Source organism: Nerophis ophidion, linkage group LG01, assembly GCF_033978795.1.
Source record: "Nerophis ophidion isolate RoL-2023_Sa linkage group LG01, RoL_Noph_v1.0, whole genome shotgun sequence".
NCBI classification, from domain to species: domain Eukaryota; kingdom Metazoa; phylum Chordata; class Actinopteri; order Syngnathiformes; family Syngnathidae; genus Nerophis; species Nerophis ophidion.
Genome location: NC_084611.1, coordinates 14,287,993 through 14,315,361, shown reverse-complemented (window position 1 = coordinate 14,315,361; position 27,369 = coordinate 14,287,993). Strand labels below are relative to the sequence as shown.

The 27,369-nt window shown below is 42.3% G+C and overlaps 2 protein-coding genes across 5 annotated transcripts in view; both read right to left on the bottom strand.

Moving 5' to 3' along the window:
• Positions 1-6,295, bottom strand: part of mamdc2a (MAM domain containing 2a) — a 49,697-nt gene extending 43,402 nt beyond the window's left edge. The window contains exons 1-2 of the mRNA XM_061896674.1: positions 6,061-6,295; positions 5,855-5,980 (exon numbers count right to left, since the gene is read on the bottom strand). Of these exons, the coding sequence (XP_061752658.1) occupies positions 5,855-5,980; positions 6,061-6,088 (154 nt within the window). The 5' untranslated portion in view covers positions 6,089-6,295. The remainder of the gene's footprint in view (positions 1-5,854; positions 5,981-6,060) is intronic.
• A 6,607-nt stretch (positions 6,296-12,902) lies between these two features.
• Positions 12,903-27,369, bottom strand: part of pias2 (protein inhibitor of activated STAT, 2) — a 32,388-nt gene continuing 17,921 nt past the window's right edge. For 3 of the 4 annotated variants that reach the window (XM_061896636.1, XM_061896654.1, XM_061896645.1), the window contains 7 exons: positions 27,265-27,338; positions 26,981-27,141; positions 22,885-23,018; positions 17,227-17,443; positions 17,039-17,169; positions 16,895-16,965; positions 12,903-14,297 (listed from right to left, as the gene is read on the bottom strand). In XM_061896636.1, coding sequence (XP_061752620.1) covers positions 14,082-14,297; positions 16,895-16,965; positions 17,039-17,169; positions 17,227-17,443; positions 22,885-23,018; positions 26,981-27,141; positions 27,265-27,338 — 1,004 coding nt within the window. In that variant the 3' untranslated portion in view covers positions 12,903-14,081. The remainder of the gene's footprint in view (positions 14,298-16,894; positions 16,966-17,038; positions 17,170-17,226; positions 17,444-22,884; positions 23,019-26,980; positions 27,142-27,264; positions 27,339-27,369) is intronic. The other variant, XM_061896660.1, reaches the window with a different exon arrangement.

Here is a 27,369-nt window from a genome sequence, read left to right as displayed (position 1 = left end):
ACTAATTAGTAGTTTATAAAAGTATTTGATGACATAATAGTATGACTAATTATTAAGAGTATTTAAAAGTATTTGATGACATACTAGTATGACTAATTAGTAGAATATAAAAGTATTATGTCCCACTCTCCCATGTAGAGGGGGTCCGGTCCGATCCGGTGGCCATGTACTGCTCGCCTGTGTATCGGCTGGGGACATCCCTGCGCTGCTGATCCGCCTCCGCTTGGGATGGTTTCCTGCTGGCTCCGCTGTGAACGGGACTCTCGCTGCTGTGTTGGATCCTCTTTGGACTGGACTCTCGCGACTGTGTTGGATCCATTATGGATTGAACTTTCACAGTATCATGTTAGACCCGCTCGACATCCATTGCTTTCGTCCTCTCCAAGGTTCTCATAGTCATTATTGTCACCGACGTCCCACTGGGTGTGAGTTTTCCTTGCCCTTATGTGGGCCTACCGAGGATGTCGTAGTGGTTTGTGCAGCCCTTTGAGACACTAGTGATTTAGGGCTATATAAGTAAACATTGATTGATTGATTGATTGATTAGATGACATACTAGTACAAATAATTATTAGTAATATTTAAATGTATTTGATGCCTCCTCTCTGAGCTGCCACCTTATCGTGGTAGAGGAGTTTGTGTGTCCCAATGATCCTAGGAGCTATGTTGTCCGGGGGCTTTATGCACCCTGGTAGGGTCTCCCTAGGCAAACAGGTCCTAGGTGAGGGATCAGACAAAGAGCAGCTTGAAGACCTCTATGAAGAAGACAAAACACGGACCCAGATTTCCCTCGCCCGGACGCGGGTCACCGGGGCCCCCTTCTGGAGCCAGTCCCGGAGTTGGGGCACGATGGCGAGCGCCTGGTGGCCGGGCCTGTTCCCATGGGGCCCGGCCGGGCACAGCCCGAAGAGGCAACGTGGGTCACCCCTCCAATGGGCTACCAACCATAGCAGGGGCCATAGAGGTCGGGTGCAATGTGAGCTGGGCGGCAACCGAAGGCAGGGCACTTGGCGGTCCGATCCTCGGCTACAGAAGCTAGCTCTTGGGCCGTGGAACGTCACGTCACTGGGGGGGAAAGAGCCTGAGCTAGTGCGCGAGGTGGAGAAGTTCCGGCTGGATATAGTCGGACTCACTTCGACGCACAACAAGGGCTCTGGAACCACTTCTCTCGAGAGGGACTGGACCCTCTTCCACTCTGGCCTTGCCGACAGTGAGAGGCGACGGGCTGGGGTGGCAATTCCGGTTGCCCCCCGGCTTAAAGCCTGTACGTTGGAGTTCAACCCGGTGGACGAAAGGGTAGCTTCCCTCCGCCTTCGGGTGGGGGGACGGGTCCTGACTGTTGTTTGTGCTTACGCACCAAACAGCAGTTCAGAGTACCCACCCTTTTTGGGTACACTCGAGGGAGTACTGGAAAGTGCTCCCCCGGGTGATTCCCTTGTCCTACTGGGGGACTTCAACGCTCATGTTGGCAACGACAGTGAAACCTGGAGAGGCGTGATTGGGAAGAATGGCCGCAGGGATCTGAACCCGAGTGGTGTTTTGTTATTGGACTTTTGTGCTCGTCACAGTTTGTCGATAACAAACACCATGTTCAAACATAAGAGTGTCCATATGTGCACTTGGCACCAGGACACCCTAGGCCGCAGTTCCATGATCGACTTTGTAGTTGTGTCATCGGATTTGCGGCCTTATGTTTTGGACACTCGGGTGAAGAGAGGGGCGGAGCTTTCTACCGATCACCACCTGGTGGTGAGTTGGCTGCGATGGTGGGCGAGGATGCCGGACAGACCTGGGAGGCCCAAACGCATTGTGAGGGTCTGCTGGGAACGTCTGGCAGAGTCTCCTGTCAGAGAAAGTTTCAATTCCCACCTCCGGAAGAACTTTGAACATGTCACGAGGGAGGTGCTGGACATTGAGTCCGAGTGGACCATGTTCCGCACCTCTATTGTCGAGGCGGATGATCGGAGCTGTGGCCGCAAGGTAGTTGGTGCCTGTCGTGGCGGAAATCCTAAAACCCCTTGGTGGACACCAGCGGTGAGGGATGCCGTCAAGCTGAAGAAGGAGTCCTATCGGGTCCTTTTGGCTCATAGGACTCCGGAGGCAGTGGACAGGTACTGACAGGCCAAGCGGTGTGCAGCTTCAGCGGTCGCTGAGGCAAAAACTCGGACATGGGAGGAGTTCGGGGAAGCCATGGAAAACGACTTCCGGACGGCTTCGAAGCGATTCTAGACCACCGTCCGCCGCCTCAGGAAGGGGAAGCAGTGCACTATCAACACCGTGTATGGTGCGGATGGTGTTCTGCTGACCTCGACTACAGATGTTGTGGATAGGTGGAAGGAGTACTTCGAAGACCTCCTCAATCCCAGCAACACGTCTTCCTATGAGGAAGCAGTGCCTGGGGAATCTGTGGTGGACTCTCCTATTTCTGGGGCTGAGGTCGCTGAGGTAGTTAAATAGCTCCTCGGCGGCAAGGCCCCAGGGGTAGATGAGGTCCGCCCGGAGTTCCTTAAGGATCTGGATGCTGTGGGGCTGTCTTGGTTGACAAGACTCTGCAGCATCGCGTGGACATCGGGGGCGGTACCTCTGGATTGGCAGACCGGGGTGGTGGTTCCTCTCTTTAAGAAGGGGGACCGGAGGGTGTGTTCCAACTATCGTGGGATCACACTCCTCAGCCTTCCCGGTAAGGTTTATTCAGGTGTACTGGAGAGGAGGCTACGCCGGATAGTCGAACCTCGGATTCAGGAGGAACGGTGTGGTTTTCGTCCTGGTCGTGGAACTGTAGACCAGCTCTATACTCTCCGCAGGGTTCTTGAGGATGCATGGGAGTTTGCCCAACCAGTCTACATGTGCTTCGTGGACTTGGAGAAGGCATTCGACCGTGTCCCTCGGGAAGTCCTGTGGGGAGTGCTCAGAGAGTATGGGGTATCGGACTGTCTTATTGTGGCAGTCCATTCCCTGTACGATCAGTGTCAGAGCTTTGTCCGCATTGCCGGCAGTAAGTCGAACACATTTCCAGTGAGGGTTGGACTCCGGCAAGGCTGTCCTTTGTCACCGATTCTGTTCATAACTTTTATGGACATAATTTCTAGGCGCAGTCAAGGCGTTGAGGGGTTCCGGTTTGGTGGCCGCAGGATTAGGTCTCTGCTTTTTGCAGATGATGTGGTCCTGATGGCTTCATCTGACCGGGATCTTCAGCTCTCACTGGATCGGTTCGCAGCCGAGTGGGAAGCGACCGGAATGAGAATCAGCACCTCCAAGTCCGAGTCCATGGTTCTCGCCCGGAAAAGGGTGGAATGCCATCTCCGGGTTGGGGAGGAGACCCTGCCCCAAGTGGAGGAATTCAAGTACCTAGGAGTCTTGTTCACGAGTGAGGGAAGAGTGGATCATGAGATCGACAGGCGGATCGGTGCGGCGTCTTCAGTAATGCGGACGTTGTACCGATCCGTTGTGGTGAAGAAGGAGCTGAGCCGGAAGGCAAAGCTCTCAATTTACCGGTCGATCTACGTTCCCATCCTCACCTATGGTCATGAGCTTTGGGTCATGACCGAAAGGACAAGATCACGGGTACAAGCGGCCGAAATGAGTTTCCTCCGCCGTGTGGCGGGGCTCTCCCTTAGAGATAGGGTGAGAAGCTCTGCCATCCAGGAGAAACTCAAAGTAAAGCCGCTGCTCCTCCACATCGAGAGGAGCCAGATGAGGTGGTTCGGGCATCTGGTCAGGATGCCACCCGAACGCCTCCCTAGGGAGGTGTTTAGGGCACGTCCAACCGGTAGGAGGACATGGGGAAGACCCAGGACACGTTGGGAAGACTATGTCTCCCGGCTGGCCTGGGAACGCCTCGGGATCCCCCGGGAAGAGCTAGACGAAGTGGCTGGGGAGAGGGAAGTCTGGTTTTCCCTGCTTAGGTTGTTGCCCCCACGACCCGACCTCGGATAAGCGGAAGAAGATGGATGGATGGTAGTTGATGACTTACTATTATGACAAATTATTGGCAGTATTTAAAAGTAGTAGATGATATACTAGTATGACTATTAGTAGTATTTAAAAGTATTTGATGACATATTAGTATGACTAATTATTAGTATTTAAAAGTATTTGATAACATACTAATATGACTTGTTATTAGTAGTATTTAAAAGTATTAGATGCCATACTAGTATGACTATTAGTAGTATTTAAAAGTATTTGATAACATACTAATATGACTTGTTATTAGTAGTATTTAAAAGAAGTAGATGACATACTAGTATGACTATTAGTAGTATTTAAAAAATATTTGATGACATAACAGTATGACTAATTATTAGTAGTATTTAAAAGTAGTAGATGACATACTAGTATGACTATTAGTAGTATTTAAAAGTATTTGATAACATACTAATATGACTTGTTATTAGTAGTATTTAAAAGTAGTAGATGACATACTAGTATGACTATTAGTAGTATTTAAAAAATATTTGATGACATAACAGTATGACTAATTATTAGTAGTATTTAAAAGTAGTAGATGACATACTAGTATGACTATTAGTAGTATTTAAAAAATATTTGTTGACATACTAGTATGACTATTAGTAGTATTTAAAAGTATTTGATAACATACTAATATGACTAGTTAGTCGTATTCAAAAGTAGTAGATAACATACTAGTATGACTAATTATTAGCAGTATTTAAAAGTATTTGATGACGTAATAAAATGACTAATTATTAGTAGTATTTAAAATAATTTGATTACATAGTAATATGACTAATTATTAGCAGTATTTAAAAGTATTTGATAACATACTAGTGTGACTAATTATTAGTAGTATTTAAAAGTAGTAGATGACATACTAGTATGACTATTAGTAGTATTTAAAAGTGTTTGATGACATACTAGTATGACTATTATCAGTATTTAAAAAATATTTGATGACATGACAGTATGACTAATTATTAGTATTTAAAAGTATTTGATAACATACTAATATGACTAATTATTAGTAGTATTTAAAAGTAGTAGATGACATACTAGTATAACTATTAGTAGTATTTAAAAAATATTTGTTGACATAACAGTATGACTAATTAGTAGTATTTAAAAGTATTTGATAACATACTAATATGACTAATTATTATTAGTATTTAAAAGTAGTAGATGACATACTAGTATGACTATTAGTAGTATTTAAAAAATATTTGATGACATAACAGTATGACTAATTATTAGTAGTATTTAAAAGTATTTGATAACATAACAGTATGACTAGTTATTAGTCGTATTTAAAAGTAGTAGATGACATACTAGTATGACTATTAGTAGGATTTAGAAGTATTTGATAACATACTAATATGACTAATTATTAGCAGTATTTAAAAGTATTTGATAACATACTAGTATGACTATTAGTAGTATTTAAAAAATATTTGATGACATAACAGTATGACTAATTATTATTAGTATTTAAAAGTATTTGATAACATACTAACATGACTAATTATTATTAGTATTTAAAAGTAGTAGATGACATACTAGTATGACTATTAGTAGTATTTAAAAAATATTTGATGACATAACAGTATGACTAATTATTAGTAGTATTTAAAAGTAGTAGATAACATACTAGTATGACTAGTTATTAGTCGTATTTAAAAGTAGTAGATAACATACTAGTATGACTAATTATTAGCAGTATTTAAAAGTATTTGATGACATAATAGTATGACTAATTATTAGCAGTATTTAAAAGTATTTGATAACATACTAGTATGACTACAAGTATTTTGATGATATTATTTGACTTCTTCTGTGCTTTTGATGGCAAAAAAAAAAAAAAAAAACCCCGGAGGAAGTATTTTGCGCAGTACTCTACCTTGTTGATTGATGTTCCAGTTGTCATGCGGAGCTTGTGAAGTATACCCGCAGGTACTCCTGTCAAAAGTACAAGATCCAGGTAGTACTTCCTGCTGCGTCGGCGACATTTCTCTCAGCAGAAAAACTGCAAAGACAGAAGAAAAAAAAGTCCTGACATTTCAGCGCGAGTACTGCAGTACTCCTAGTAGTGTTGGGAGTATTTACCTTGCAGGGTCCAAAACACCAACTTCATGGCTGCACTCAACCCTTCAAGTACTTTGCAAGTTTTTTTTTGTGTTTTTTTTTAACGCGGAGAGCAAAGAAAGTGAAGAAAAGCGAGGGAAAGTGAGTCACGCGCGACAAACGTCACGGACGCGGAATGAAGATTACAAGTACAAGTAGGAGTACACAGACAAGTATGACACACCAGTACAAGTACGAGTATGACTACAAGAAATGAAAATATGAATAAAAATGTGAAAGAGTGCTATTGCCGGGTGGAAGGGAGGGAGAAAAAAAAGCCACGCCACGAAGATGACGATGAAAAAAAATAAAAAAATAAAAATAAAAAAGAACGAGTACAAATATTTCTGACACATATTTATGTTTATTTCCATGTGTTTGTAGGTGGCAGTAACACCGCACTGCCGCAAGAGGGCAGCCGAGCACACTTAAAGCGAGTACGGGCTGTCAGGGTGGGTGCCAAATATGGCGCTCTGTGGTCACGTGATGTTTTTTATTCTTTTTGGGACCTTTTTGGGGGGGGGGACCAATCAGAGGGGATGGCCGGGCAATCTCTTAAATCAATCAATGTTTATTTATATAGCCCTAAACATAAATTGCCAACCGTTCTCCCCGTGAATGCGTGGGTTCCCTCCGGGTACTCCGGCTTCCTCCCACCTCCAAAGACATGCACCTGGGGATAGGTTGATTGGCAACACTAAATTGGCCCTAGTGTGTGAATGTGAGTGTGAATGTTGTCTGTCTATCTGTGTTGGCCCTGCGATGAGGTGGCGACTTGTCCAGGGTGTACCCCGCCTTCCGCCCGATTGTAGCTGAGATAAGCGCCAGCGCCCCCCGCGACCCCAAAAGGGAATAAGCGGTAGAAAATGGATGGATGGATGGAGACCTCCGATTTCGGGAGGTGGGGGGGGGGGCGTGGTCGGGGATGGGGGAGGCGTGGTTAAGAGGGGACAGTATAATTCACCAACTCCTTCCGCCCGATTGTAGCTGAGATAGGCGCCAGCGCCCCCCGCGACCCCGAAAGGGAATAAGCGGTAGAAAAAGGATGGATGGATGTAAGTATTTCATATATATAAATATATATGTATGAAATACTTGACTTTCAATTAACTCTAGCTATATATATTTATTTATATTAGCTGACCCTGGACACAAAATATTCTCCCCTCTTCCCTCAGGCAGGAGACTACGGTCCATCCAGACCCACACCTCCCGCCATCTAAACAGTTTTTTCCCCTCGGCCATCAGACACGTGAACAATAACAGGGTCTGATAGCTCAGTTACAGCTCATGTTATTCTATTCTGTGTTATATGTCTTTTATGTTGCACGATTGCGCCAAATAAAATTCCTAGTTTGTGAACCAGTTCTCAAACAATGGCAATAAAAACTTTTCTGATTCTGATATAAATAAAAGAAATAGTTGAATTTCAAACGGCACATATCAAATACACAGTAATAAAAACACAGTTGTTCTACTAACTGTACTGTGCTTGCTGGTTATTAAAAAAACAACAACACTTACCTTTCACTATTTGAGTATCCTTTGTTCTGCCATTTGCGTACTAGCGAGAGTCACTTGCCGTCAGGTGCACCACACCACGTAAATCGTTGGCCAATCAAAAAGCAAACCCATAACGCTATAGCCAACATTCACCAGGAGATGGCGACAGACAACATAGAATCACTCTATCACATGGCTGTAACTTCCTCATTCTTCTGCTTCGTCTCCTAGTGTGTGCAGGTTTTTATTAAAAATATGTAGATGTTGTCACGTGATTGGGCAGGCAAACTGTTTATAGAACAGGAAAGCGGACGTGAAAACAGGCTGTCCCCACTCATGTCCGCATGGAGCTGGAGGGGGCGTGAATTTCGGGAGATTTCCAGGAGAAAATTTCTTCCAGGAGGTTTTTGGGAGAGGCGCTGAATTTCGGGAGTCTCCTAGAAATTCCGGTAGGGTTGGCAAGTATGGCCCTAAATCACTAGTGATCAAAGGGCTGCACAAACCACAACGACATCCTCGGTAGAGCCCACATAAGGGTAAGGAAAACTCACACCCAGTGGGACGTCGGTGACAATGATGACTATGAGAAACCTTGGATAGGACCGCATATGTGGGCAACCCCCCCTAGGGGACCGAAAGCAATGGATGTCGAGCGGGTCTAAAATGATATTGTGAAAGTTCAATCCATAGTGGATCCAACAAAACCGTGAGTGTCCAGTCCAAAGTGGATCAAACACAGTAGCGAGAGTCCCGTCCAAAGTGGAGCCAACATGAAACCATCCCAAGCGGAGGCGGATCAGCAGCGCAGAGATGCCCCCAACCGATACACAGGCGAGCGGTCCATCCTGGGTCCCGACTCTGGACAGCCAGTACTTCATCCATGACCTCCGGACCGGACCCCCTCCACAAGGGAGAGTGGGAAAGAGGAGAAAAAGAAAAGAAACGCTGATCAACTGGTCTAAAAAGGGAGTCTATTTAAAGGCTAGAGTATACAAATGAGTTTTAAGTTGAGACTTAAATGCTTCTACTGAGGTGGCATCTCGAACTGTTACCGGGAGGGCATTCCAGAGTACTGGAGCCCGAACGGAAGACGCTCTATAGCCCGCAGACTTTTGGGGGGCTTTAGGAATCACTAATAAGCCGGAGTCCTTTAAACGCAGATTTCTTGCCGGGACATATGGTACAATACAATCGGCAAGATAGGATGGAGCTAGACCGTGTAGTATTTTATACGTAAGTAGTAAAACCTTAAAGGGGAACATTATCACCAGACCTATGTAAGCGTCAATATATACCTTGATGTTGCAGAAAAAAGACCATTTATTTTTTAACAACACTAACAGGGAGGGATTCAAGTTGCAACACTGGCCCGAAGATGCGAAAGTGGCAAGAAATTGGACGAAACTTGTTCAAATTACGAGGGTGTGGGGAAAGCCGACGAAATGGTCGGTCGTTTCTTCCGCACACTTTGCCGACGAAAGCTATGCTAGATTGTGTGGATATCCTGCGACACTCAAAGCAGATGCATTTCCAACGATAAAGTCAAAGAAATCTGCCGCCAGACCCCCATTAAATGTGCCGTTGTGTCCGTACATTTTACCGGGGATGCTAAGGCAGACATAGCACAGAGATGTATGGATAACCTGCAGATGCATTTCCAACGATAAAGTCAACAAAATCACAAAGGTGAGTTTTGTTGATGTTGTTGACTTATTTGCTAACCAGACATATTTGGTCGCGGCATGACTGCCAGCTAATCAATGCTAACATGCTATTTAGGCTAGCCGTATGTACATATGAAACTATATTTACATCCAGCGTTTCCCTCCACCCACATTTAATGCCAAACAAACACTTACCAATCGATTGATTTAACTTGATCCAGTGTCACAAGATGCGAAACTTCCAACCGTTGGTCTGCACATTTTACCGGCGATGCTAAGGCAAACATGGCCGAATAGCGTCAATAGCTTCAGTTTCTTCTTCAATTTCGTTTTCGCTACCTGCCTCCATATTCCAACCATCCGTTTCAATACATGCATAATCTGTCGAATCGCTTAAACCGCTGAAATCCGAGTCTGAACCCTGAGCTAATGTCGCTATATCTTGCTGTGCTATCCGTATTGGCATCACTGGACGACGTCACAGGAAAATGGACGAAGGCTTCACAGATAGCGAAAATCGGGCACTTTAAAGCTTTTTTTAGGGATATTCCGGGATGGGTAAAATTTTTAAAGAAAATTCCAAAAATAAAATATTTTTTATTGGATTTTTATTGGTTTTAACCCTTCTGAAATTGTGATAAGGTTCCCGTTTAAAGTCACATCTTAAGTGCAAAGGAAGCCAGTGCAGGTTAGCCAATATAGGCGTAATATGATCAACCTTTCACAAATGATTGGTCAAAACCCCCCCACCCCCCCACGTGACTATCAGGCGCCATGTTAAATGATCAATTACTGTTATTGTTTGAAAAGGTACAAATATAGTCAAAAGTTTACATCCACTTGTAAAGAACATGATGTCATGGCTGGTTTGAGTTTCCAATCATTTCTACAACTCTTATTTTTGGTGATAGAGTGATTGGAGCACATACTTGTTGGTTCAAAAAAAAAAAAATCATAAAGTTTGATTCTTTTAAGAATTTATTATGGGTCTACTGAAAATCTGCTGGGTCAAAAGTATACATACAGCAATGTTATTATTAGGCAAGTTTCACTGCAATAAGGCAATTTTTGGTAGCCATCCACAAGCTTCTGCTTGAATTTTTGACCACACCTCTTGACAAAAATGGCGCAGTTCAGCTATATTTGTTGGTTTTCTGACATGGATTTGTTTCTTGTCCACACGTTTAAGCCAGGACTTTGGGATTGCCATTCTAGAACTTTAATTCTAGGGGGTGTGTATATTATAGTGTCCCGGAAGAGTTAGTGCTGCAAGGGATTCTGGGTATTTGTTCTGTTGTGTTATGGTGCGGATGTTCTCTTGAGACGTGTTCGTCATTTTTGTTTGGTGTGGGTTCACAGTGTGGCGCACATTTGTAACAGTGTTAAAGTTGTTTATACGGCCACCCGTACTTGCCAACCCTTCCGATTTTCCCGGGAGACTCCCTAATTTCAGTGCCCATCCCAAAAATCTCCCGGGGCCCCTATTCTACTGATTTCCACCTGGACATAAATATAGGGGCGTGCCTTTAAGGTACTGCCTTCAGCGTCCTCTACAACCTGTCGTCACGGCCGCTCATTCCTTCCTTCATTTATACAGCGTGCCGGCACAGTCACTTAATGTGTGCGGCTTTCACACACACATAAGTGAATGCAAGGCATACTGGATCAACAGCCGTACAAGTCACACTGAGGGTGGTCGTATAAACAACTTTAACACTGTTACAAATATGCGCCGCAACCTGAACCCACACCAAACACATTTCAGGAGAACATCCGCACTATAACACAACAGAACAAATACCCAGAATCCCTTGCAGCACTAACTCTTCCGAGAAGCTACAATATACACCCCCCCATATACTATGTAACTGGGCCAGCACGCTGTTTATATGGGGGAAAAGTGACAACAGGTTGTAGAGCACGCTAAAGGCAGTGCCTTTAAGACACGCCCCCAATATTTTTGTCCAGGTAGAAATCGAGAGAAACCCGGGAGAATGGTTGGCCCGGGAGATATTCGGGAGGGGCACTGAAATTCGGGAAAATCGGGAGGGTTGGCAAGTATGCCACCACCATGCTTGACTGTAGGAACGGTGTTCCTGGGATTAAAGGACTCATCTTTTCTCCTCCAAACATATTGTTGGGTATTGTGCCCAAACAGCTCAATTTTTGATTCATTGGACATCACATGGACAAAGATAAGATCTTCTGGAGGAAAGTTCAGATGAAACCAAAATGGAGCCGTTTGGCCACAATAGCCAGCAATATGTTTGGAGGGAAAAAAGGTAGGGCCTTTAATCCCAGGAGAACCATGCCTACCATCAAGCATGGTGGTGGTAGTATTATCCTCTGGGCCTGTTTTGCTGCAAAAGGAACTGGTGCTTTACAGACAATGAAAAAGGAGGATTACCTCCAAATTCCTTAGGACAACCTAAAACTATCAGCGCAGTTGGGTGTTCCAACAGGACAATGACCCCGAACAGACGTCAAAAAGTGGTAAAGGAATGGCTAAATCAGGCTAGAATTAAGGTGTTGGAATGGCCTTCCCAAAGTTCTGACTTTAAACGTGTGGACAATGCTGAAGAAACAAGTCCATGTCAGAAAACCAACACATTTAGCTGAACTGCACCAATTTTGTCAAGAGGAGTGGTTTAAAAATTCATACAGAAGCTTGTGGATGGCGACCAAAAGTGTATCATTGCAGTGAAACTTGCCAAATATTAAGATTGCTGTATGTATACTTTTGACCCAGCAGATTTGCTCACATTTTCAGTAGACCCATGATAAATTCATGAATGTTTTTTGTGACAAACAAGTATGTAGACTCAAATCACAAAAAAAAAATAAGAGTAGAAATGATTGGAAACTCAAGACAGCCATGACATTGTGTTCTTTACAAGTGTATGTAAACTTTTGACCACAATTATGTCCTATTTATTATTGGATTTTACTGCTTTTATATGTATACATGTGTGTTTTTACTGAAATTGAATGACGTGTGAGAAAATAAGTAATACAATCTGAAAAAAAAGTCTGTTTATGTTTATTCATGGTTTTTGCTTCATTTTAAAAAAACATTAAAGACTAAAAGTGTATTTAGTTGTATCACTCTACCCAAAATGTCCATCTTAAATTACTGCAATATCTTCTATAACATACATTAAAAAGTATTATTACAGCTTTTATTTTGAAAGAGAAGTTAGTGTTTGCAGCAGATATGAATGTAGGACAATTTCCAGTACTAATACACAAAAAAATCATAACTATTATATTGTTGAACAATAATTTTCATGACAAAATAATCGTGTTTACAACTACAGTGAAATATTTCAGTATCACTTTTACCGCTTTGTCTAAGTGTGTGAGTGACCGGAAGAAAAGCTCAGACTCCTGCTGGAATAATCTACATTGGCATTTGGAATTTCATGAGGACATTGGAAGTCATTTAGGAATTTCATCATGTACTTAAAACGAAGGATTATTGCCGTCCCTAAAGTGTGGTAATATACTCCTGTTTCCGAGGAGGTACATTCATAATGGAGGATGACAAACACGAAAGCATGATGTATAAAAGCTATTTTCTATGTGGAGAAAGTCAAACGGTAGATGCATTTATGTCAATGCAATCCATCATCATTCATAAGGAATACGGCCGAGAGCAAGGATTGACTGTTTTATGCTGAGAGCAGGAAGAACAAGTTGACATAATAATGTATCAAAATCCCTTGTACAGTATTTGTTCAAAGTACACTTGGCAGTAGTACACATGTTGCAATACAACATTCAAAATAACTTTCAACACTATTTAGCAAATATTTGAGTTTGTCCAAAAATATTGGGACGATGAGTTTACTTTTTTTTTCTTCTTTATTTTCACTATACACTGAAAACATTTGTCATCAAAATATGATTTTATTTCCAGAAATGTGGATGTGATACACATGACTTGTAAGATCACGTCTGATGTGATTCATTATGAACTCATTAAAACCAACTCGACATGAATCAGGACTACTGTCAAGCTATTAAAACTACTCCCCATTAAAAATTGATAGGAAGTTATTTTTATTCTCATTAAAATTGACAGGAAGCTATAAATATTCTCATTAAAATTGACAGGAAGTTATAATTATTCTCATTAAAATTGACGGGAAGTTATAATCATTCTCATTAAAATTGAGAGAAAGTTTTAATTATTCTCATTAAAATTGATAGGAAGTTAATTTTTATACTCATTAAAATTGACAGAAAGTTATAATTATTCTCATTAAAATATACAGGAAGATATTTTTATTCTCATTAAAATTGACAGGAAGTTATAAGTATTCTCATGAAAATTGACAGGAAGTTGTAATTATTCTCATTAAAATGGACAAGAAGTTATAATTATTCTCATTAATATTGACAAGAAGTTATAATTATTCTCTTTAATATTGACAGGAAGTTTAAATTATTTTCATTAAAATTGATAGGAAGTTATTATGATTATCTTCATTAGAATTGATAGAAGTTCTATTACCTTCTGTCATCCAAACTTGACGCTATTATTTTGTTGGGGTTGTACTTCCTGCGCCTTCAACAAATGCTAATTTTGCACAGCATGTGCTCAAGAGAACTGAGGCAGTGCTGCAAGAGAGGTGGTTCAGACAGGATTTAGTGATTGAAGCTGTACACGGACTACTCTAGGCGTGTCTTTAGTAAATGATGGCATCAAAGATAAAAAAAAAAAAAAATCTTCTTACTGTTGCTCCGATAAGTTTATGGGAGAAAAAAAAAAAGCTTTAGAAAAAGTTTGGGTTAAAAAAAAAAGTCCCCAGAAAAGAAAGTTTGAGTAAAAAGTCAGTCTAGTGAAATAATGTCAGATATGCTGTTGTCAGCACTTTGTGTCACCGTGACAACGTGGGAGGAGTCATGGGTGTCATGAATGGAGGCGGGGGTGCGAGCGTTGGCATCGTAACGACTGCTGGAGGCCACCAGGGCGGCGCTGGTGCTGGGCGAAGACACGCTCTGCAAACTGCTGCTCAGGTTTTCTAGAAACATCTGTGGCCTGTAATGCTAACAACACATTTATTCATATTATTATTAATAGGATTCATAATATTGTCATCACTGTCATTCTAATCTGTTCAGTTCAACCCTAAACATGAATAATGAGTACTATGTCAAGTAATGAGAAAGCCTGGTACAGGATGTGTCATGTGACCAAGACTCGCCCGTGCAGGGTGTGTCATGTGACCAAGACTCCCCTGTGCAGGGCGTGTCATGTGACCAAGACTAGCCCTACCAAGGCTCACCTGTCCAGGATGTTTCATGTGACCTGTACAGGGTGTGTACAGGGCGAGTCAAGTGACCAAGACTCACCTGTACAAGATGTGTCACGTGACCAAGACTCACCTGTATAGGACGAGTCACGTGACCAACACTCACCCGTACAGGACGTGTCATGTGACCAACACTCACCCGTAAAGGGCGAGTCATGTGACCAAGACTCACCTGTACAATATGTGTCATGTGAGCAAGACTTACCCGTACAGGACGTGTCATGTGACCAAGACTCACCCTTACAGGGCGGGTCACGTGACCAAGACTCACCCTTACAGGGCGGGTCACGTGACCAAGACTCACCCTTACAGGGCGAGTCACATGTCCAAGACTCACCTGTACAGGACAAGTCACGTGACCAAGACTCACCCTTACAGGGCGAGGCACGTGACCAAGACTCACCCGTAAAGGGCGAGTCATGTGACCAAGACTCACCTGTACAATATGTGTCATGTGAGCAAGACTCACCCGTACAGGGCGAGTCATGTGACCAGGACTCACCCGTACAGGACGTGTCATGTGACCAAGACTCACCCTTACAGGGCGGGTCACGTGACCAAGACTCACCCTTACAGGGCGAGTCACGTGTCCAAGACTCACCTGTACAGGACAAGTCACGTGACCAAGACTCACCCTTACAGGGCGAGGCACGTGACCAAGACTCACCCGTAAAGGGCGAGTCATGTGACCAAGACTCACCTGTACAATATGTGTCATGTGAGCAAGGCTCACCCGTACAGGGCGAGTCATGTGACCAAGACTCACCTGTACAGGGCGAGTCATGTGACCAAGACTCGCCTGTACAAGATGTGTCATGTGAGCAAGACTCACACGTACAGGGCGAGTTATGTGAGAGACTCACCTGTACAGGGTGACTCATGTGAGCAAGACTCACCAGTACGGGGGGAGTCATGTGACCAAGACTCACCTGTATAGGGCGAGTCATGTGACCAAGACTCACCTGTACAAGATGTGTCATGTGAGCAAGACTCACCCGTACAGGGCGAGTCATGTAACCAAGACTCACCTGTACAGGGCGAGTCAGGTGAGCAAGACTCACCAGTACAGGGCGAGTCACATGACCAAGACTCGCCTGTACAGGGCGTGTCATGTGCCAATGACCTGCCCGAGCAGGGTGTGTCATGTGACCAAGACTCACCTGTACAGGGCGAGTCTTGTACAAGATGTGTCATGTGAGCAAGACTCACCCGTACAGGGCGAGTCATGTGAGAAAGACTCACCCTTACAGGGTGAGTCATGTGAGCAAGACTCACCAGTACGGGGGGAGTCATGTGACCAAGACTCGCCCGTACAGGGCGTGTCATGTGCCAATGACCTGCCCGAGCAGGGCGTGTCATGTGACCAAGACTTGCCAGTGCAGGGCGAGTCAAGTGACCAAGACTCACCTGTACAAAATGTGTCATGTGAGCAAGACTCACACGTACAGGGCGAGTCATGTGACCAAGACTCACCCATACAGTGCGAGTCATGTGACTAAGACTTACCTGTACAGGGCGAGTCACGTGACCAAGACTCATCTGTACAGGACATGTCATGTGACCAAGACTCACCCTTACAGGGCAAGTCACATGACCAAGACTCACCCGTACAGGGCGAGTCATGTGACCAAGACTCACCCGTACAGGGCCAGTCACATGACCAAGACTCACCCGTACAGGGCCAGTCATGTGACCAAGACTCACCCGTACAGGGCCAGTCACATGACCAAGACTCACCCGTACAGGACGTGTCATGTGACCAAGACTCACCCGTACAGGACGTGTCATGTGACCAAGACTCACCCATACAGGGCGAGTCATGTGACCAAGACTCACCCGTACAGGGCGAGTCATGTGACCAAGACTCACCCGTACAGGGCCAGTCACATGACCAAGACTCACTCGTACAGGACGTGTCATGTGACCAAGACTCACCTGTACAAGATGTGTCATGTGACCAAGACTCACCTGTACATGGCGCGTCACGTGACCAAAACTCACCCGTACAGGGCGATTCAAGTGACCAAGACTCACCCGTACAGGGCGAGTCATGTGACCAAGACTCACCCGTACAGGGCCAGTCACATGACCAAGACTCACTCGTACAGGACGTGTCATGTGACCAAGACTCACCTGTACAAGATGTGTCATGTGACCAAGACTCACCTGTACATGGCGCGTCACGTGACCAAAACTCACCCGTACAGGGCAAGTCACATGACCAAGACTCACCCGTACAGGGCGATTCAAGTGACCAAGACTAACCCGTACAGGGTGAATCATGTGACCAAGACTCACCCGTATAGGGCGAGTCATGTGACCAAGACTCACCTGTAAAAGATGTGTCATGTGAGCAAGACTCACCTGGGGATCAGCTTGAAGTAGAGAGAATAAATCCAGACCTAGAGGAGAGAAGTGTGAGATGGTGATCAGTGTGAGGGTGAGAAAAGGAGTAGTTGGAGTGTGATGACTGACTCTGCATGTCAGTGGGTATGGTGGCCATGGTGGCCGGGTGGAAGGGGACTGCATAGTCAGCCAGAGTGGGGGGCAGGTAGGAGGTGTCCAGGTTGTGAAGACGCATGGTGGAAGGCTGGTAGGTCAGCACTCTGGTGAGAGAGGACAACGTCACTAACTCCAGACATCACCGTCTACTCCTCACTCACCCCTTGGTGTGCACGTCCTCGTGTTTAGAGATGTACAAGCAGCGTTTCTTCACAGGAGGATCCAAGCTTTTCTCCTCCTCCTCTTCCTCCTCGTCGTCCTCGTCGTCGTCGTCCGAGGAGGAGGAGGAGCTCTCCAGAGTCAGGTCGATGACATCGGCCTTCTTGCCGGGGGTGGACTCAGCGCCGTGTGGGGGCGGCAAAGACTGGCGACAAGGAGCTGAAGACATAACCAACTCCATCATGCTCATCCACAAGTGCTTGGTGTGACACACATCTTATTGAGATATGAACATGTCTACTGGAGATATAAACATGTCTACTAGAGGTATAAACATGTCTACTGGAGATATAAACATGTCTACTGGAGATATAAACATGTCTACTAGAGGTATAAACATGTCTACTGGAGATATAAACATGTCTACTGGAGGTATAAACATGTCTACTGGAGATATAAACATGTCTACTGGGGATATAAACATGTCTACTGGAGATATAAACATGTCTACTGGAGATATAAACATGTCTACTGGAGATGTAAACATGTCTACTGGAGATATAAACATGTCTACTGGGGATATAAACATGTCTACTGGATGGAGATATAAACATGTCTACTGGGGATATAAACATGTCTACTGGGGATATAAACATGTCTACTGGAGATATAAACATGTCTACTGGGGATATAAACATGTCTACTGGAGATATAAACATGTCTACTGGGGATATAAACATGTCTACTGGGGATATAAACATGTCTACTGGAGATATAAACATGTCTACTGGAGATATAAACATGTCTACTGGGGATATAAACATGTCTACTGGGGATATAAACATGTCTACTGGGGATATAAACATGTCTACTGGAGATATAAACATGTCTACTGGAGATATAAACATGTCTACTGGGGATATAAACATGTCTACTGGAGATATAAACATGTCTACTGGAGATATAAACATGTCTACTGGGGATATACACATGTCTACTGGAGATACAAACATGTCTACTGGAGATATAAACAGGTCTACTGGGGATATAAACAGGTCTACTGGTGATATAAACATGTCTACTGGAGATATAAACATGTCTACTGGAGATATAAACATGTCTACTGGAGATGTAAACATGTCTACTGGAGATATAAACATGTCTACTGGGGATATAAACATGTCTACTGGAGATATAAACATGTCTACTGGGGATATAAACATGTCTACTGGAGATATAAACATGTCTACTGGAGATATAAACATGTCTACTGGAGATATAAACATGTCTACTGGAGATATAAACATGTCTACTGGAGATATAAACGTCTACTGGAGATATACACATGTCTACTGGAGATGTAAACATGTCTACTGGAGATATAAACATGTCTACTGGGGATATAAACATGTCTACTGGGGATATAAACATGTCTACTGGAGATATAAACATGTCTACTGGGGATATAAACATGTCTACTTGAGATGTAAACATGTCTACTGGAGATATAAACATGTCTACTGGAGATATAAACATGTCTACTGGAGATATAAACATGTCTACTTGAGATATAAACATGTCTACTTGAGATATAAACATGTCTACTGGAGATATAAACATGTCTACTGGAGATATAAACATGTCTACTGGAGATATAAACATGTCTACTGGAGATATAAACATGTCTACTGGAGATATAAACATGTCTACTGGAGATATAAACATGTCTACTGGAGATATAAACATGTCTACTGGAGATATAAACATGTCTACTGGAGATATAAACGTCTACTGGAGATATACACATGTCTACTGGAGATACAAACATGTCTACTGGAGATATAAACGTCTACTGGAGATATACACATGTCTACTGGAGATACAAACATGTCTACTTGAGATATAAACATGTCTACTGGAGATATAAACATGTCTACTGGAGATATAAACATGTCTACTGGAGATATAAACATGTCTACTGGAGATATAAACATGTCTACTGGAGATATAAACATGTCTACTGGAGATATAAACATGTCTACTGGAGATATAAACATGTCTACTGGAGATATAAACGTCTACTGGAGATGTAAACATGTCTACTGGAGATATAAACATGTCTACTGGGGATATAAACATGTCTACTGGAGATATAAACATGTCTACTGGGGATATAAACATGTCTACTTGAGATATAAACATGTCTACTGGAGATATAAACATGTCTACTGGAGATATAAACATCTCTACTGGAGATATAAACATGTCTACTTGAGATATAAACATGTCTACTTGAGATATAAACATGTCTACTGGAGATATAAACATGTCTACTGGAGATATAAACATGTCTACTGGAGATATAAACATGTCTACTGGAGATATAAACATGTCTACTGGAGATATAAACATGTCTACTGGAGATATAAACATGTCTACTGGAGATATAAACATGTCTACTGGAGATATAAACATGTCTACTGGAGATATAAACATGTCTACTGGAGATATAAACGTCTACTGGAGATATACACATGTCTACTGGAGATACAAACATGTCTACTGGAGATATAAACATGTCTACTGGAGATATAAACATGTCTACTGGAGATATAAACATGTCTACTGGAGATATAAACATGTCTACTGGAGATATAAACATGTCTACTGGAGATATAAACGTCTACTGGAGATATAAACAGAAACTTCATGTCACAGTAAACCCGTAAGATCCACCAAAACATCTTGCGTAAGAACATTAGCTTCTTGCTAGCATCGGATTCTTGCTAGCATCAGCTTCTTGCTACCTTAGTCTTCTTGCTACCTTCGTCTTCTTGCTAGAATCGGCTTCTTGCTACCTTCGGCTTCTTGCTACCATCGGCTTCTTGCTATCTTCGGCTTCTTGCTACCTTCGGCTTCTTGCTACCGTCGGCTTCTTGCTACCGTCGGGTTACTGCTACCGTCGGCTCCTTGCTACCGTCGGGTTACTGCTACCGTCGGCATACTGCTACCGTCGGCTTCTTGCTACCGTCGGGTTACTGCTACCGTCGGCATACTGCTACCGTCGGCTTCTTGCTACCGTCGGGTTACTGCTACCATCGGCTTCTTGCTATCAATGGCTTCTTGCTACCTTCGCTTCTTGCTAGCATCGGTTTCTTGCTAGCATCGGCTTCTTGCTAGCTTCGGCTTCTTGCTACCTACGGCTTCATGCTAACATCGGCTTCTTCCTACCTTCGGCTTCTTGCTAGCGTCGGCTTCTTCCTACCTTCGGCTTCTTGCTAGCGTCGGCTTCTTGCTAGCATTGGCTTGTTGTTAGCATTGCATTGTTGCTAGCATTGTTTTTGCTAGCATCGACTTGTTGCTACATCGGCTTGTTCCTAGCATCGGCTTGTTGCAAGCATTAGCTTGTTGCGAGGATTAGCATGTTGCGAGCATTGGCTTGTTGTGAGCATTAGCTTGTTGTGAGGATTAGCTTGTTGCAAGGATTAGCTTGTTGCTAGCACCGGCTTATTGCTAGCATCAGCTTTTTGCAAGGATTAGCTTATTGCGAGCATTAACTTGTTGCCAGCATCGGCTTGTAGCTAGTATCGGCTTATTGCGAGCATCACTTATGGTTGGAGATCGACATAACTTTGTGTTCCATGCATGGGAAAGAATAAAGTGAGTGTGAAGGACAGTGCTGAAAAGAGGAAGTGGATGATATTGAATGAAGTACATTATCACACGGTACCACACTGTATCAAATCACGCTTCAAATATCTCAGCTTCGAAATAGTGCAGATTTTTATTTATCTAATTCCAAAAGTTTGTTTGGTTGTCAAATGTTAAGGTGGTATTATTAAATAGGTGTATAATTGTTTGGTTTTCAAACGTTAAGGTGGTATTATTAAATAGGTGTATAATTGTTTGGTTTTCAAACGTTAAGGTGGTATTATTAAATAAGTGTATAATTGTTTTGTTGTCAAATGTTAAGGTGGTATTATTAAATAGGTGTTTAATTGTGTTGTTTTGGGGAAGATGTCGGTGCCACAGAAAGGTCACTGCACACATAGTCAAAAGACTGCATCCCTTTTCAGAGGTGGAATCTCCAACATTTAGGTTAGTTAAGCAATAACGTTAGAGCTAAGCTAATTGATAATGGGCTAAACAGTGACAGCAACATTACATGTTTGTTTATGTTTGCAGGGATATGGTGAAAACTCTCAACCCAAAACACATACCACCTTCCAGGGACTACCTGTCAAACACATTGATCCCGGCATGGTACAAGAAGAATCTGAATAGAGAATCGTCAGGAATCGGAATCGGAATCGTTCGAATTCAAACGATACCCAACCCTACTCCAGATTTTTCTTGGAGACTCCTAAAATTAATCATTCCAGAATAATCATTCTCTCGAACATCTGTCGGTTCTCTCCCAACCTACAACCTTCAATGGGTGCCGTTTTGACACGGCCTTTATTGCCTTCTATAACTTGTACTAACAGCATTTCAGTCCGCCATATTCTATACCTGGCTCTTAGACACACACGTCATAGAGTGCGCCTCATTAGCATTAAAAAAGTGTATCTGCCTAAACCACATGTGTATGGCTTTTGCAAACGTACGTCAAGGACTGCAAGGCATACTTGATCAACAGCCATACAGGTCACACTGAGGGTGGCTGTATAAACAAGTTTAACACCGTTAAAAATAGGCGCCACACTGTGAACCCACACTAAACAAGAATGACAAACACATTTCGGGATAACATCCGCACCGCAACACAACATAAACACAACAAAACAAATATCCAGAGTCCCATGCAGCCCTAACTCTTCCGGGCTACAATACACACCCCCGCTACCACCAAACCCCTACCCCCCACCCTTCCGCCGTGTGTGGGTTGAGATGGAGAGTTAGGGCTACAAGGTGTTCTGGGTATTTGTTCTGTTGTGTTTATGTTGTGTTACGGTGCGGATGTTCTCCAGAAATTTGTTTTTCATTCTTGTTTAGTGTGGGTTCACAGTGTGGCGCATATTTGTAACAGTGATAAAGTTCTTTATACGGCCACCTTCAGTGTGACCTGTATGGCTGTTGATCAAGAATGTCTTTCAGTCACGTACATGTGTCTGTTGAAGCCTCATATGACATGTAGCTGGGCCGGCACGCTGTCAATACAATGAAAAGGCGAATTCGAGGAATTGTAGAGGGCGGCATAGGCAGTGCTGTTACGGCACTCCTTTAATACGGTTTGCCGTGTGAAAACAAGCACACTTTTCTGGAGAATGATTTCCCCCAGGGAATTGTCAGAAAATGCACCGAATTTCGTAAGTCACCTGGAAAAATCGGGAGGGTTGGCCATTCAAAGAAAGTCTATTCATTAAAAAATGCATGTTAGATTTATTAAGAAATCTTTTCTTGCGGCCCAACCTCACCCAGTGGCCCTCAAGCAAAATGAGTTTGAGACCCCTGATATAAGGCTTTTAATTTTTTACGGCTCTAGAACAATTGTTTTTGTGTATTTTTGGTCAATGTGGCTCTTTTAACATTTTGGGTTGCTGACCCCTGTTCTAAGTAATATGAAACCTGTTTTTGCTGCCCGCTGGTAAAAGTGTTTCATCTCAATGAGTTTTGACCTTGTTAAATCAAGGAACGGGGCAATGAAATCATGTACTCACATTCCACTTTAGCCAGCGACTGAGAGGAGACTTTCACCGCCTCCTTTTTGGGCCTCATGGGACACCAGGTACCGTCTTCTTGGAACTTGATTTCATCCACATCAGAGCAGTCATTCAGGATCTCCAGGAACAGACTACACAAACACAACACCCTACATTAATACTTTATTAAAGGAGTTTGCTCTCTTGTCACCTGAATGTTGAATAATGGAGTTAAAAGCCACCAATGCATGAAATGATACGCTTGAAAGCCTCTCAATTATGACATTATAGATTGAAGGTCGTACTTCAGGCTGCAGGATTCACCTCTAAACTCCGACAAATAAGAGGGCACCATTGCAACATTCCTACCATGAATTCCAGACCATAAGTCGCTACTTATCTTCTTCTTTTTTTTGGTCTTGTCCAGCTTCTCCGACAAATCATACAGTTGATGTAGATGCCCAAGAGACTGTTCAGATTTATTTTACAAAAGAGAAGTGTGGGATACTTCTCTTTTTGCCTTACTTGTATTTGACTTAATTAAATGTATTTATATTATCATTCGGTGCAGCCGGGCCGGAGCAGGAGGGGATAGAAAGAGAAAAAAAAAGAAGACGGAGAGGGAAATTGTGTAGACGAGAGGGAGATTAGACATCCATCCATCCATTTTCTACTGCTTGTCCCTTTTTTTGGGGTTGCGGGGGGGTGCTGGAGCCTATCTCAGCTGCATTCGGGCCAACACAGATAGATTAGACAGAGAGACAAAAACAACAGCAAACACAACCATAACAACAACACAAATAGAGCAACATTAACAAATAGGATATGTACAAATATGATAAAAGTGATAGCAAAGAAGCAGTTAGCGAAATAAATAATAATACAGGAAAGACAATGAGCATTTTTACACAACAAATGGAGCAATAAAAAAAACAATAGAAATAGCACTATTGATAATGAACAATTCTAACAATTTACCTCTTATTTTCAACAATACAGTTGTTCAAATGTGAAGTGAAGTGAATTATATTTATATAGCGCTTTTCTCTAGTGACGCAAAGCGCTTTACATAGTGAAACCCAATATCTAAGTTACATTTAAACCAGTGTGGGTGGCACTGGGAGCACGTGGGTAAAGTGTCTTGCCCAAGGACACAACGGCAGTGACTAGGATGGCGGAAGCGGGAATCGAACCTGCAACCCTCAAGTTGCTGGCACGGCCACTCTACCAACCGAGCTATACCGCCCCTATGTATATGCAACGATACATATACGTAATAACAACTAGAGATACAAAAGAATGCAGAAAAATGGAGGGGAAGAAAGAGAAGCAACCTATATTAACCTTGTAGATGGTTATACTAACAATAGGTTAAGCTTTGTCAGTGTGCCAGAGACAAAAACAACAACAGCGAACACAACCATAACAACAACAGAGGAACATCAGCAAATAGGATATGTACAAATGATGGTTAAAGTGATAGCAAAGAAGCAGTTAGCGAAATAAATAATACAGAAATGACAATGAGCATTTTTACACTACAAATGGAGCAATACAAATACCGATAGAAATAGCACTACTGATAATGAACAATGCCAATAATTGACCTCTATTATCAACAATACAGTTGTTTAAATGCAACGATACATATACATAATGATAACTAGAGATACAAAAGAATGCAGAAAAAAGGAGGGGAAGAAAGAGAAGCAACCTATATTAACCTTGTAGATGGTTATACTAACAATAGGTTAAGCTTTGTCAGTGTGCCAGAGACAAAAACAAAAACAGCGAACACAACCATAACAACAACAGAGCGACATCAGCAAATAGGATATGTACAAATGATGGTTAAAGTGACAGCAAAGAAGCAGTTAGCGAAATAAATAATAATACAGAAATGACAATGAGCATTTTTACACTACAACTGGAGCAATACAAATACCAATAGAAATAGCACTATTGATAATGAACAATGCCGATAATTGACCTGTATTATCAACAATACAGTTGTTCAAATGCAACAGTACATATACGTAATGACAACTAGAGATACAAAAGAATGCAGAAAAAAGGAGGGGAAGAAAGAGAAGCAACCTTAACCTTGTAGATGGTTACAGTAACAATAGGTTAAGCTTTGTCAGTGTGCCAGAGACAAAAACAACAACAGCGAACACAACCATAACAACAACAGAGCAACATCAGCAAATAGGATATGTACAAATGATGGTTAAAGTGATAGCAAAGAAGCAGTTAGCGAAATAAATAATACAGAAATGACAATGAGCATTTTTACACTACAAATGGAGCAATACAAATACCGATAGAAATAGCACTACTGATAATGAACAATGCCAATAATTGACCTCTATTATCAACAATACAGTTGTTCAAATGCAACGATACATATACATAATGATAACTAGAGATACAAAAGAATGCAGAAAAGAGGGGAAGAAAGAGAAGCAACCTATATTAACCTTGTAGATGGTTATACTAACAATAGGTTAAGCTTTGTCAGTATGCCAGAGACAAAAACAACAACAGCGAACACAACCATAACAACAACAGAGCAACATCAGCAAATAGGATATGTACAAATGATGGTTAAAGTGATAGCAAAGAAGCAGTTAGCGAAATAAATAATACAGAAATGACAATGAGCATTTTTACACTACAAATGGAGCAATACAAATACCGATAGAAATAGCACTACTGATAATGAACAATGCCAATAATTGACCTCTATTATCAACAATACAGTTGTTCAAATGCAACGATACATATACATAATGATAACTAGAGATACAAAAGAATGCAGAAAAGAGGGGAAGAAAGAGAAGCAACCTATATTAACCTTGTAGATGGTTATACTAACAATAGGTTAAGCTTTGTCAGTATGCCAGAGACAAAAACAAAAACAGCGAACACAACCATAACAACAACAGAGCGACATCAGCAAATAGGATCTGTACAAATGATGGTAAAAGTGATATCAAAGAAGCAGTTAGCAAAATAAATAATACAGAAATGACAATGAGCATTTTTACACTATAACTGGAGCAAAACAAATACCGATAGAAATAGCACTATTGATAATGAACAATGCAAATAATTGACCTCTATCATCAAAAATACAGTTGCTCAAATGCAACGATACATATACGTAATGATAACTAGAGATACAAAAGAATGCAGAAAAAAGGAGAGGAAGAAAGAGAAGAAACCCTATAGTAACCTTGTAGATTGTTATAGTTAAAAAGGTTTGGCTTTGTCAGTGTGCCAATGTGCCATTTTCTTCTAAGGATGGCTAATTTACGGATTTGTTTCGCTGCCGGCCATAATACAAATAGTTAAAAAACGAAAAACAAAATAAACGGAAAATATGTTCTGTTTATGCTACGCCGCCATCTTTTTGACGAGTTCGCTAACGGCAGGGGCCGCAACGTCCTTCCATTTAGTGCTTTTAACCGGACAACGAAGTGCCGCTGAGTCTTCTTGCCGCGCATAACGTTTCTACTGGTATGGACTTAAAAAAAGTTCTTACTTATATGTGTGATGTCTGCAGGAGTGTTTCTGTACGTGCTATCGTAATGTAATGAAGATAGCCTCGTTAGCATGAGCTAACTGTTTTATTAACTTACAACGGGATTCTTTTTTTGTTATTTCACTTTCACAAACTCCTCTGTAAAGAGGAGAGCGAGCTTGCACAGCTAGTCCATGACCATGACTTATGTTTTGTTTGAGCAGCCGTTTCACTGCCTTTTTACAGACACCGTTGGTAAACAATTAATGTATGTAAATAAACATATACAGAATATTAATGTGTAAACTCATATCACAACGTATAGATTTGTGACTTATAGTCCGGTGCGGCTAATGTATGGATTTTTTTTCTTCTTCTAAAATGTAGTGGGTGTGGCTTATATACCGGTCTGCTTTCCAGTCTGGAAAATACGGTAATAGGTTTGATGAAACAAAAAAAGAAGGTACGTTAAAGTATTATTTTCATATAATTGAGGCATAAAGGTGCATCACAATCATGAAGATGTTTGATGAAGGTGCATCACAACCGTCTAGATGTTGCTTTTGGAGGGCAGGCAGGTGCACTCACCCGTCAATGATGAGACTCTCATATGCGGCCTTCTTGTCACACACAGGACAGATCCAGGTAGGTTTCTTTTCATTCATCTGCAGGTAGAGGGCAGCGTCGAAGCACTGAAGGTGCGAGCAAGTCACTGCCCGGCATGGAACAGTCAGTCGCATCTTCCCCAACTGAAGAGAAGTCACATGTGACCAAGACAGAACAGACAACATGAAGACTCACAAGGAGGACAACTGGTAGAAACTAGCTGTTCTTTCCTTGCATTTCAGCAAAATGTAAATCAAAGTAATTACCGGGCACATGAGGGACACTCTCAGACTTGTTGTTGCCACCTCACTGTCTGGGTCTGCAGTCAGTTTCTCCTTAACTGCAACACACACATCATCATGTATCACGTA